Source organism: Papilio xuthus, unplaced genomic scaffold (assembly GCF_000836235.2).
Source record: "Papilio xuthus unplaced genomic scaffold, Pxut_1.1 DF826949.1, whole genome shotgun sequence".
Lineage (NCBI taxonomy): Eukaryota > Metazoa > Arthropoda > Insecta > Lepidoptera > Papilionidae > Papilio > Papilio xuthus.
In genome coordinates this window covers 2992745-3005488 of record NW_013531700.1, presented here as the reverse complement: position 1 = coordinate 3005488, position 12744 = coordinate 2992745, and the positions used below count along the sequence as shown (strand labels likewise).

At 32.6% G+C, this 12744-nt stretch overlaps 2 protein-coding genes across 2 annotated transcripts in view; both read right to left on the bottom strand.

Moving 5' to 3' along the window:
• Positions 1-677: 677 nt before the first annotated feature.
• Positions 678-2971, bottom strand: LOC106120699 (uncharacterized). Its single transcript, XM_013316071.1, has 3 exons — positions 2802-2971; positions 1750-1920; positions 678-941 (listed from the first exon to the last, which is right to left on the bottom strand). The coding sequence occupies exons 2-3, from the start codon at positions 1909-1911 to the stop codon at positions 681-683; spliced, it is 423 nt and encodes a 140-aa protein (XP_013171525.1). The 5' UTR covers positions 1912-1920; positions 2802-2971; the 3' UTR covers positions 678-680.
• LOC106120585 (hemicentin-2-like) overlaps positions 2044-12744 on the bottom strand; it is a 14596-nt gene continuing 3895 nt past the window's right edge. Inside the window, exons 6-24 of the mRNA XM_013315937.1 lie at positions 12015-12180; positions 11530-11708; positions 11370-11448; positions 11055-11212; positions 10385-10550; positions 9715-9963; positions 9566-9638; positions 8853-9049; positions 8120-8294; positions 7459-7553; positions 7049-7193; positions 6282-6409; positions 5800-5931; positions 5401-5535; positions 4674-4789; positions 4281-4520; positions 3849-3996; positions 2802-3478; positions 2044-2067 (exon numbers count right to left, since the gene is read on the bottom strand). Coding sequence (XP_013171391.1) covers positions 2044-2067; positions 2802-3478; positions 3849-3996; positions 4281-4520; positions 4674-4789; positions 5401-5535; positions 5800-5931; positions 6282-6409; positions 7049-7193; positions 7459-7553; positions 8120-8294; positions 8853-9049; positions 9566-9638; positions 9715-9963; positions 10385-10550; positions 11055-11212; positions 11370-11448; positions 11530-11708; positions 12015-12180 — 3282 coding nt within the window. The remainder of the gene's footprint in view (positions 2068-2801; positions 3479-3848; positions 3997-4280; positions 4521-4673; positions 4790-5400; positions 5536-5799; positions 5932-6281; positions 6410-7048; positions 7194-7458; positions 7554-8119; positions 8295-8852; positions 9050-9565; positions 9639-9714; positions 9964-10384; positions 10551-11054; positions 11213-11369; positions 11449-11529; positions 11709-12014; positions 12181-12744) is intronic.

The following is a 12744-nucleotide window of genomic DNA, read 5'->3' as shown; positions in this document are numbered from 1 at the left end:
AGGGCGTTTTCATTATTATCTTTAAACTTTCACTTCTATTAGGACTAACTTAGGGTAGAGATGAATCCGCATGAGCTGCAAATGATAGGTTGCTGCGTCAGCGGAATAAATGATGAAAGTTAACAAATGAGACTCTTCAGTTTATTTTTGGTTTCTTAACATGACTCACGGGAATTATACCATTTGGACAAATGCAAATGCTTGCATAACGTAAATAGATTCTTTATTTTGTTTTATTATTGACAATAACTGAAGTCATAGAGGTGGTGCGGGTCGGAAGAAAATAAAACTTGAAACATTTTCAAAATGTCTCCTAATTATTTCTGCATCATTTTGACTTCATCACTGATACACCCGCCATTTTGACACTTACATCTAAAGATAATGTTAGTCAGTATTAATATTTTTGGTAAGTTAATATTTTTTTTAATGTAAAAGTCGATTAAGTATGGGAAAGGTGTTTAGAAAGCGGAATATCCTATTTCTGTAATCTTTTCTTTCGTCAATTAAAAGGTTAAAAAATTAGGTTTTTTAATTTTATTTTTCATCTCTTTGTAGATAAACATCGTTCGCTTTGTTACTTTATCGACACGGAATAGCTGCTTTCTTGTTTTAATATTTCCAGTATAGAAAAAAAAAACTAGGGATTTTAATTGAAAAAAATGAAATAACTTTATTTTTTAATAATCAAAACTTGTTAAAAGCTTTCTATAACCTTTATTAAATAATTCCTTAAAGTGAAAATTTTTTTCGAATTGTACAATGTCACAGCAGAGCATAAAGCCACTTTTTAAATATTCCTCGTCGATTTCTTTTATCCATGTTATTTGGTTACATTGGCTTTCGCAGACTCTATAGTTATTAATTTCTTCTATCAACGTGGCCGGTGCATTTATTTGAACGATTGCTACCGATGATGCTGTGAGTGAATCTGTAATCACCTGAAAGATCGTAATGAAATTTAAACCAAAACAAATTAGATAATTTTTACAATCGAACTTGTCAGCAATGTTTTTACAGCATTTCATTTTTTTGGCATATACAGGCCAACCAAAAAATCCTCTATAATGAAACAGAAAAGAAAACAAAGGGCCTAAACATTAACAAAAACTTAGGGTGGCAAACGAGCGAGCGGCCACCTGAAATCGCTGAAATAGCGAAGTGACCGTTGCCCATAGACATACGCAATTGCATATGCGTTGCCTACATTTAATCGACGCAGGAGAGGATGCACAGAAAGAAAACATATTCCCTTTTCATGCATAATCACATCCGGAAAGTCCATTTCCACATCCCATCCTTTCCTTATAAGAAAACGGTGGGAAGGGAAAGAGGACTACGTTAGGTCTCTGGGACTCACACTCATCAGACGAAACGCGGAATTGCTTCCACTTCACGCCTGTCTTCTGTGTGGTCGTGGTATTTCACCGGGCGAGCCGGGCCAATTCGTGCGAAGATGTTAAAGCGGGCTCTACCACTGTTATATTTAACTTCGGTTAAAAATATTTACACAATGTTTTCCATAAAAAGACATACATCTTACTAATAAAATAAATGCGAATGTTTACATGGATGGATCGATGGATGTTTGTTTGAAGGTATCTCGAGAGCGGCTCAACAGATCTTAACGAAATTTGGCATACATCTAGAACATAGTCTGGAAAAACTCTAGGCCACCAATTATTCTTTTTTAATTCGTGCGGATGGAGTCGCGGCAGGTAGTATTTAATAAAATTTAATATGACATACCTTCCATAAAAATATCGGCACTTTGCTTGAATTTCCAGCTTTATCTGTAATTATAATTTGAGTTTGTCCCGCGGGAACGGAATAATTCACTCCTGTTATTACAGTTACAGTGCGCCCTTTAATTCTATTTTTAGTTTTGGCTCTAATTATATTTTCTAACATGTTCCAATACTGAAATGGGAATCATCATGAATTATTTAAATTCGTTTTTTAGGGTTCCGTACGTCGAAAGGAAGAAAACGGAACCCTTAAAGAATCACTTTGTTCGTCCGTCTGTCTATCAAGACCCTTTTTTTAGGACCTCGTGAAGGTATCAAGCTGAAATTTATATCAAATACTCAAGTCTGCTGTCTCTTGAAAATTTCGCGCTCTTTTGAAAATGTTTCAAACTTCTAAGCCAACGTAGTCAAAAGATACGTTCCGTTTCGTCGAATGATTTTTTAGGTATTATACAGGCATGGGTGCAGTTTTTTTAATAATTTGTAAAGAAAAACTTGGTGTAAATAATAATTACTGCATGTCAAATTTGGGAAATGAAATTAATTAGTTATCAAGAAACAAAACTACTACTGTAAATGCAATTTTTTGGAAGCAAGGACAAATATATTGGATTTTTATTTATTTCATTTATAAAAATAATTTTAAATTTATAGAAAATCGCAGAACGATATTGAGGTCCTCTACCGCAGCAAACTTTCAATTAAGCATCACCTTGTATAATAAATTCGAATAGAAATATATATTTTTGAAATGTTTTATAAATATATAAATAAATTAATGAATGTCATTATAACACAATAATTAAATAAAAACATTATCTAAAAACAATAATAGCTCATTTGTATTGTCTGGTTTCACCGAAAAGTTAGTCCGATAAAGACCTCAAATATTCACAGTTTTTTCCCCACTGATAAAGTTATTATTTTCTGCACTATGTTTATGGGTTAGCATATTCTGAATCTGAATGGGTAACATTTTTGACATTCGATGTTATTTTATTTGTATATTAATTATTAAATAGCTATTTTTATTGTAACAAAAAACGTACTTACTCTTGTAGCATCAGAATTCCAATGTGGGATAATATTAAGGTAGCTATGTGTAAATAATTGCGGGAAGCCAGGTGGTACGTCTTTTTCATTTATAAGTTGTCTGGCGACATAGCACTCATCATCATTGCCTTGTAATGCTTGACCAATGATTGCAGATATACCATCCTTCTGTCGTTTGCAATCGTACATTTCATTATTATTGTAATTTATCACGTCACTATGAAACCATTTTTCTGTTTGCATACCTGTGGCACTTACATCTGCCGCCCAAGGTTTTATATTATGCTCGGTATATAAAAATCTAAACTTCTTATCAAAACATATTCGATACACCTCTATAAAATCTTTAACAGATAAACCGATTTGAAAAAGTTTTCCTTCGCCTCTAACACAATCAACTGTTTGTACCGTTACCGGCTGCAACGCTTTTTTACATTTTAATTTACGATATTCAATAATTTCTCTGTTTATTTCAAAAGTTTGACCTTCTCTGCATGTTGCTCTTACTGATTCATCAATAAATCTATTAAAACCCCCTTCGCAGTAAAATTGAACCGTTGTATTAATAGGGATAGCTACGTGTTCGTCTTTTATATAAAAATCGGGTAGTTCATAACTCTCAGTTAATATAAGTGGATGATATATATCAAAATCTGTTCCTATATTTAACAAGCAATCTGTAACATTAAACCATACAAATTTAAACAGTCTTATTGATACCTAATTAACTAAAGTTATCCAATGCCAGACAACTGATGGAGGGACTTACGGTTTCTTGATTAGGAGTGGTCTATAGCGTAGCGGAATTTTAGGATGATTGGCTTATATGTATGTTTGTATTGTCTGAGAATGTCTTTGTGGCTGTTACTCTTTATATTGAGATCATAAATTCTTGTTTTTGCGTTTTTAAAGTTTTAGTACATAAGGTATCTTATATAGTTAATAGAAGACATCTTTATGGATGGTAAATATTTCAAAGAAAAATATTGAATTTTAATTTTAGCTTTGAAAATAAATATAAATGAAAATTTATATTTTAAAACTCACCATTAGCTGTTACAGTAAATTGTCGACTAACATTTCCAAATTTATTTTTAGCAACACATCTATATTTGCCTCTGTCGCTTACCTTATTATTGACAAAATAGGTCATGTCGTTATAATTCATTCTTATATCATTTTTCCACCATAAAACCTGTTTAATGGGACACTGTTATTATTTGTTTTTTAATTTTAACAAAATTAAGAAGGTTTTCACTTTGTCTACTAGTGCAGTGACAAACGAAGAAACTTTTCTAAGAAGTCTTAGCTCACGCGAAAGAAAACACAGCAACAGCATGGGTGGCATATTCCAATGTAAATCAAAAATCGATTTTATAATTATAGATAAACGACAAGTATTGAGTTCCCCAATTCTCACAAAATTTTTGAAACGTTCCTCAAGAAACTTTTTAATCAAAGTAATATTGGAAATGTTACCTCTGCTTTTGGTTGTCCACTATTTGCACAATTCAGATCTGGGGCCTGGTCAAATAAAACATTTTCTATCAAAGTTTCTTTGACAAACTGGAATTTTGGTATAGATCCCGTTTTAATATCAACTCCATCATTTTTAGAGACAAACAGATTATTAGCTCGACATACATATTTTCCTTCATGTTTTCTTTTATTATATGGATCCAAATTTATATTTTTACCAAATCTAACCACTGTTTTTTTCTAAAAAAAAAGAAAGAAAGAGGAAGGTTTATTAGCAGTTAATTCTATTGTCCGGTTAGTGTGTATCGAACTGTTCTGTTCATATTATTTAGAATATTAGAATATGGTGTATAAGAGTAGAAATTCAATATAATAAAAGTAAATATTTATCACCTTGTACCACCGTACATAATCATTGTTCTCTTCCGATACTTTGCATGGTACTGTACCATTTTCATTTTCTATGAAATATTCTATACTATAATCGCGATTTCTTACATCCGGGTACACTGCAAAAGTAAATAATCTTCAAATTAAAATAGTAATTAATATGATTACTTCATATATTTCATTTAAGTTTTATAATCGCTTCATTTAAGATCACTTTACATATAGTATAGTATAATGGTGTAGAAGCGCCAATAGCCTAATGGTTAAGGGTGCAAATTCCCGATCACGAGGTCGGGGGTTTGAATCCCACCTTTCGACTATTGTCGTAAACCATATCCTAGCACAAGCCTAGAGCTTATTTGGAATGGTACAAGAAATATTAGCAAAATTTACAAAAAATCTGCTAATATTACAATAATAAAAAAAATGTTGGTATTTTAAACAAATTATATAGACTCTAAGACATCAAAGTTTTTCTTTCTTTTCTTTTATTTAGTAAAATAAAAATATCTAGGATTTGTACATGGTTATGGTAAACAAAGCATATTTGTATGCGGATGAAAGCCAAAAGCGTGCCCGTGACCTCGCCATCATGCGTATGAGGAACAGATGGGTTTAGGGGGTATGCTTCCCATCTGGAAGAGAATTTCACATAACTACCGTGCCCACCCCCCGGGGCACGGAGTATGCATAAAGCATTCCCCTTTGAAAGAAAAAAAAGCATATTTACTTGAAATGTTCACTTCATAAGATTCAAAAACTTTGCTGCGATCACGAGTAGCACAGTCGTATATTCCTGCGGTAGTTGTTTTTACCCCTTTAACAAGTAAACTCCCATCTGATTCCAAACTATGCCATTCATTACCTGCATGGGAAATCTTAGAAATGTAGGTATCCACGATAAAAATACAAACTTCTAATCTTATTAATATCGTACTTCTTACTAATACTATAAATGCAAATGTTTAGATGGTTGGATGGATGTTTGTTAGAATCTCCAGAACGGCTGCATGAATCTCGCTGAAATTTGGCATAGATGTAAATCATAGCCTAATAAGTTTTTTTTTTATTTCGCGCAGACGGAGTTGTGGGCGACAGATAGTTTATAATAAATAATATTTATTCTAACCAATAGTTATAGGTGCATCGTTTTTGAACCATGATATTGTCGACTTTGGTTCTGCAGCACTCTTACATGATAATCTTAAGAACTTGTCTCCATCAACAGCGTTAATTTTCCTTACTGTTGACTTGATTGGTTCTGTGAAAAGATAAATAAAGCCAACAATGTATTATAAAAAAGTAATTGAAAAAAATTAAAACAATGGAAACATACTTTAGTTAAGAAAGAAAAAATATTATAGTTTTTTTTATAAGTTAAAGAAGTAATTATAAAAAGTAATTAAAATAAAAGTTCAAAATAAATTACTTTGAAAACGTATTTTATTTTTTGAACAAGATGTTTTTATTAGGTTTATTAACTATTAATAACAGTATGAATTTAATAAGGCTAGAAAATGTGGTACGTCTAAGAGGAATTAAATTTCCTTCGCTATCTGAAATTTAAACAACGAACGATTGAATAAATAAATATTAAACTTATGACACTACCTATAACATTAACTGAAAACATAAAGGCCTTTGTATCACCGGAATCAACCACAGTGCAAGTATAGAAACCGCTGTCGCTTGTCTTAACTTCTGGAATTTGTGCGAGCTGCACATTGCTGCTAAGATTTCTGAAACAAAAGCTGATTTTACAAGGAAGGGGACGTATAATAGGGTATAGTATTTCTCTACGTACTGTTAAATACATACACCCTAAAACAGTAGTAAGTTAGTTAATTAACTCATAAACACATAGCAGCCAAAGTTATTATAGACAACTACGGAAAGCTGACACTTCGCTGTTTTTCTGCTCGAATGTTTAGATGAATGGATGGATTTTTGTTTAAAGGTATCTCCAGAACGGCTGAACGGATCCAGCTGAAATTTGACATAGACGTAGAACATAGTCTGGAAGAACACATTGGCTAACTGTTTTTATTTTAATCCCCGCGGACGGAGTCAGGGGCGATAGCTAGTTATTAATAATAACAGCTCTGTTTTAGTTTATATTAAACTAGCTGTCTCCCGCGGCATAATCTGGTATAGTAAAAAAAAACTAAATTAGTAGCCATGTGTTCGTCCAGACTATTCTCTACATCTATGCCAAATTTCAGCCGGATCCTTTCAGTCGTTCTGGTGATACGTTCAAGCTAATATCCAGCCAAATATTCGCATTTATAATATTAGTAAGAAGTAAGATTAGTAAAATGCCAAAGCGAATGATACTAAAGGTTAGAGTTTATTTATTAATAGAGGTATTATTATCATACCGGGGGTCGGTCAAGTTTATTGAAAGGAATGACCAACGTATCTTTGGTGGTGGATACCCTTTGATTGGGCAAGATAGACTTAACTGCCTCCCAGCCTCGATATTAATTATCTGAATATTAGCTCCTGTGTCAATCTTTAGTGGCTCTGAAAAATAGAAATGTTTAAGAAGGTTTCATGCAAGCGAAATTAAAAAAAAAGTATCTATTTCTTGTACGAATGTGAAGGCTACTTTACCTGTACTTTTAATAAATCTATTAAGGAAATACTAGGGGTATAAAACTTAGTTATTTTGTATATAACCGTAGTTATGTTGGGCATGTTAAACACATGAACAACCATAAAAGATCCTCGTTATAAAATCCTTAGCGATAATTATAGTTAGATTACTAGTATTGTTTTTAAAACTTACCAAAAACGCTTACGTTTGCAGTTTTTTCAACAGATCCTAACTTATTTACACCTGTACAAGAATATTCTCCCATAGTAGCAATAGAAGCGTCGAAACTGTAAAAATTTTATTACTATATCTACAAGATGCTCCGCTATTATAGTATAAGAGTAAGTGAATATATATTTTATGGTTTATTTTAGCGTAACTCATAACAAAAAATAAATTAGTATTTAATTTGAGGAAAAAGTTGTCCATTATTTTTATGTTAAAATTAGTTATAATATAATATTTTAATTAATCAGATAAAAGTGGGTAAATATAGTTTAAATATAATCAAATTTCCATTCTTTGATTTTATCAACGTTTTCGACGGTAAAGTTTATGCGAGCTGAATTTTTAACATCAAAAATTTCCGTACAGAATGGACGAACCCAATATTTCTCTTTATAAGCAAATGCAGTACTGGAAACACAAATAGGCCTAGCTTGTATTTTGATCGTCGCTTCGTTCAGAAGATATAGGACTACGTTTACTCATAAAAATATACACTTTGAAATACTACATGACAAAAACTATCTAATATTTTAGGGTTCCGTACCTCATAGGGAAAAAGCGGAACCCTTATAGGATCACTTTGTTGTCCGTCCATCTGTCAAAACTATTGAATAGATATTCTTACATTAAGGCGTTATCCTTGTTTATATGGTAATATTTAGATTCCACGATCATTAGTCCATTAAAAAACCAACTGATAATCGGTTCTGGTTCTCCTTTAATATCACAGGATATTAAAATATTTTGCCCAATTTGTTGATTGATATCAACATTGCTTTGTCCCAGGACGATAGGAGCATCTGAAAAGTGAATTTCTAATTGGTAACTAAATTATCATTAAGCTTTAGATAGATCACTAACTTAGCATGCATTTCTGAAACAAAAATATCTGTTTAAAATATATTGTTATCTCTGTTTTTTTGTAGCTAATGAAAGGGATGACGATTTATTTTACAGAGATCTTAATGTTAGAAACTAACTGCTAATGAGATTTTATGACATTTATCGGGCTTTAAAACTTAGAGAAGAAAGGCCCTTATGCGCCCTATACGCAGTTAGGTAACGATAGCAAAAATATGGAGCGAGTCCTACCATACACTTTTCAGTCTGGGCATGGTGGCTCAACTAAGTACCACTTCAAACTCGTTTACTTCAATTCTTAATGTATCATATCGTTGAGTCCTTAATTATCCCGCGACAGGGCTTTTATTTTGGTGTTATAATAATAATGGTCCATAGTGCGGGAGGCCTACCTACGCTGCGTCGACCCGTCCGCGGCCGCCACTCAAGGACGGACGCATCCATCCATCCATCCTCCCGCACGATGGACCGATTGGATAACAATGGAAGTTACTTACATTCAATAGTTAAGTCTAAAATGTGAGAATCCTCAGCGATATCATTTTTCGCAACACATTTGTAAGTCCCGACCTCATTGCTAGTAATATTTTCAATACGTATATCTTCCTTGTTTTCATTAATGTCATAAAACGTAACATTATTTTTACTTTTAAATGACCACTTAATAATCGGCTTTGGATTCCCTTTTAAAATCCTTGAATATAAATAAACCTTTATTTTTTTAGTAACAACTGTTTTATATTTTAATATATTATTTCTTTTTAAACAATTTTCAATAATGTTTAAGATAATCTTACTAATATTATAAATGCGAGTGTTTGGATGTACGGATAGATGGATGTTAGAAGGTATTTCCAGAATGGCTGCATTGATCTCGCTGAAACTTGGCATAGATGAAGAACATCGTCTGTATAAACACATAGGCTAATAATTAAGTATTTTTTTAATTTCGCTCGGACGGAGTCGCGGGCGACAGGTAGTTAGTTATATGAAGGATAATTACTAGTACATAAAATATTACAGCTGTTTTGTAAATATAATCACGTATCTCTGCTACTATTACTGGGTTAGCAGAGTTTATAAAGAAAAACATATGACGCTCTTCTACTCTTTCCTCTTGTTAAAGCAAGTATTTTGTCTCTCTACTCTAGAAGAGAAAACAAGTTGAAAAATGATGTTTCTTTTTTTTATTTTTTTTTGCATTTATTACCTGCACGACACGTTTGCACTGGACCCTTCTATCGCAAATATTTCAGTTATGTTTTTATCTATTTCCGGCCTCTCTGTAAAATGAAGAATTAAAACAACTTTACATGTTACCAAATAATTTATTTCATTAGAATTTTCAAGGTTACATACCAGGTCCAATCGTTGACAGTTTCATATTATACATTACTCTCTTTGCACTGTTTCGAACTTCGCACAGAACTGTTCCGACATAGTTATTTTTCATTTTTTTTATAGTTAAAGTGGATTTATCTGGTGATATGTCGAAGTCATCATTTGTTTCAATTGGATTTCCGTTGAGATACCAAAACACATTAGCTGGTGGGTCGGCGTTTACTTTACAATATAATTTTCCCTCTTTATGATACTCAATCTTTTGATCTGTTGGTCAAATATGATTGTCTTTATAAAAAGCAAATGGAAATTAATTATCAAATAATATTTATTCAAATGATAAGCACGTTGAAGGATTATGATTAAAACTAAATTATATAACAGTAGTAGAGCTCGCTTTGACATCTTCGCACGAATTAACTAGTTCGCCCGGTGCAATACCACGAGCACACAGACGACAGGCGTGAAGTGGAGGTAATTCTGCCTTTAGTCTTATTAGTGTGCGTCCTAATTTTAGTCCTCTTCCCTTTCCCATCCTTTACTTATAAAAAAAATCGAAGTGGATTTTCCAGATGAGAGATGCCTCCGTCGATTCAAGATAGGCAACGCACGTGCAATTTCGTATATTATTGGACAATGGTCGCTCGTTCGCCACCTTATGATATAAAAAAAATGAAACGTGCCATACCTTTAGAAATCTGTACTACAGCAAAACGATCACCCGTTTCAACTTCGACGCTTTTCTCATCGCTGCTAATGTTATTGCTAGCTTTACAGATGTATGCAATACTTCGTTGAACTTTATCTATGTTTAACATACTTAAATATTCATATTCCTCCCTTACAGTCGACACCTGAATATATGAATGTTTCTTTGGGTATACGCAACACATAAAAGAGATTAAACTTATATAAAAACGGCTAAACACTCACGTATGTTCGTCCGGTGGGGGTACCGACTAGTTTCGAGCCCATCGGGGGCCCTTCATCAGGGTAAGTGGGACTGGTATTTCGCGGACGGGGCCCGTCGCTTACTGTATACACTAAACTAGTCGGTGCCGCCAACGGACGAATATTCGAGAGTGTTTAGCCGAAGCACGAAAGATTGAATAATATAAATGAGATTGTTTTTAGAAAGAGAAACTTTGTATGTAAGCAAACTAGCTGTCGCCCGCGACTCTGACCACGAGGAATTATAACAAAATAAGTAGTCTATATTTTCTTCCAGACTATGCTCCACATTTATGCCAAATTTCATCAAGTTCCGTTGCGCCGTTCCGGAGATACCTTGTAACAAACATCCATCCATCCATCTAAACATTCACATTTATAATATTAGTAAGATATGTAATGTTTACCGTAGATGTCAGCGTTGTTCCAAAGGCATCTTCCCATGAAATTTTAGGTTTAGGATTACCAGTTACTCTACATTTTATTTGTAAAGGATTTCCGGTAGAGGTCGTAATTTTTGTTTCTCCCAATATAGTAACTACTGGCGCCTCGGTTTTCATAGTACCTATTTATGGAATTGTTGTATTTAATTATCTATCATAAGTTATTAATAAATTACATGCCTTAATTGCAGCCATACAATGGTTTCAATATGCAGTCGAAAGCGAAAGCGTCAAGTTTTCATTGTTTATGTTTTTTTTTTATAATTCTAATATACTTACCAGGTAGTACTTTTTGCGGTTCTATAGGCAAAGATGCACGTTTTATTACGTCTTTCGTCTTTTCATCCTCAGCTACCATCTGAGTGAAATCATAAATCAATGTTACTAATGACTAAATTCTAATATTTACCGATTATTAATTAATTATGCCTATATTTACCACTATTTTAAAAGTATCTTTTGGCAAATCAATTGGTTCCGCAATGTAAGAGTCTCCTTGAGAAACAATTTTGAGTTTGTCTAAAAGTATATTGTCCTTTAAATCCACGACCAGTAAACTTTGAAGATTTATTTTTTCCCCTTCATTGTTAATTTTTATCAAGATATAAGATTTTTGATCTGGAAAAGAGACGGTATAAATATGTAGGTATTAATTTTAAAACGCCCTATCGAAAATAAAGTTTTTTTTTTTAAACAATGGTGAAAGCACGAACAACCACCAAAAATTAATATTAAGTATAATATATACTAATTTGAGTATATCTTAATTGGGATTGTTTGGATGGATGATAGTTAACAAATAACTCTGGATTGACTGAACGGATTTTGATTAGTTTGATGGAGAAGACTTGAGCTGTGCAAATCCTTCAAATTATAGTAATTTGGAATGATTTTTATATCGTAATTTAGTAGTATTTTATGTACCTGCAACTGGTCTATTTGTTGTTTCGTTGAAATAACTAGGCCTTATAACAGAGAAGCCGTAACTAAAAGAAACTTTAGTTGTGCCATGTATGGTCAGTAATGTGTTAGTGGTACTATTTATTTCCACGGTGTAATCTCCTGGATTTGTGTTATTCCATGACACTACCTGTGAAGAAAATAAATTTACTAAAAAAGATTCTAACACAGGTTAAAAATTGTAACCAAACCTTCAAAAGAAAAAGGTTTTATATTGTATTTAAATACCACACGAGAATACTGCACACGTCACGTAGGATCGAGCATTGGGTTTCGTTGTGTAAATCGATCTTACGTAATTTAAGAAGACACTAATGTTTTAATCATATCACCTTCCACCATCCATCTTTTTCTAGGTCTACTTCTACCGTACTATATCTCTATATTAATATTTATTATTTTCCCTATCATATACAATTTTCCCCACAAAAGATACTCATGCCATGTTAACCTTTTGCTGCTTATTTTGTCTACATTTTAACATTAATTTTTATTAATTCTCTTCATCATATAGTAGCTCTAAAAACATTCGTCTTGTTACCTTTCATTATCTTTGTCAAAAGAATTACTATAAAAAGAAGAAGAAGAAGAATTCTTACAATTCTTCTTAAAATTCTTCTTACAATTCTTCTTACAATTCTTCTTACAATTCTTCTTACAATTCTTCTTAAAATTCTTCTTACAATTCTTCTTA

Bases quoted from the DNA above. Each gene is read 5' to 3' on its own strand.
- LOC106120699 (XM_013316071.1), bottom strand. From the start codon at position 1,911: ATGTTAGAAAATATAATTAGAGCCAAAACTAAAAATAGAATTAAAGGG. The intron at 942-1,749 runs GTATGTCATATT...ACGATCTTTCAG, and splicing joins TGCCGATATTTTTATGGAAG to GTGATTACAGATTCACTCAC.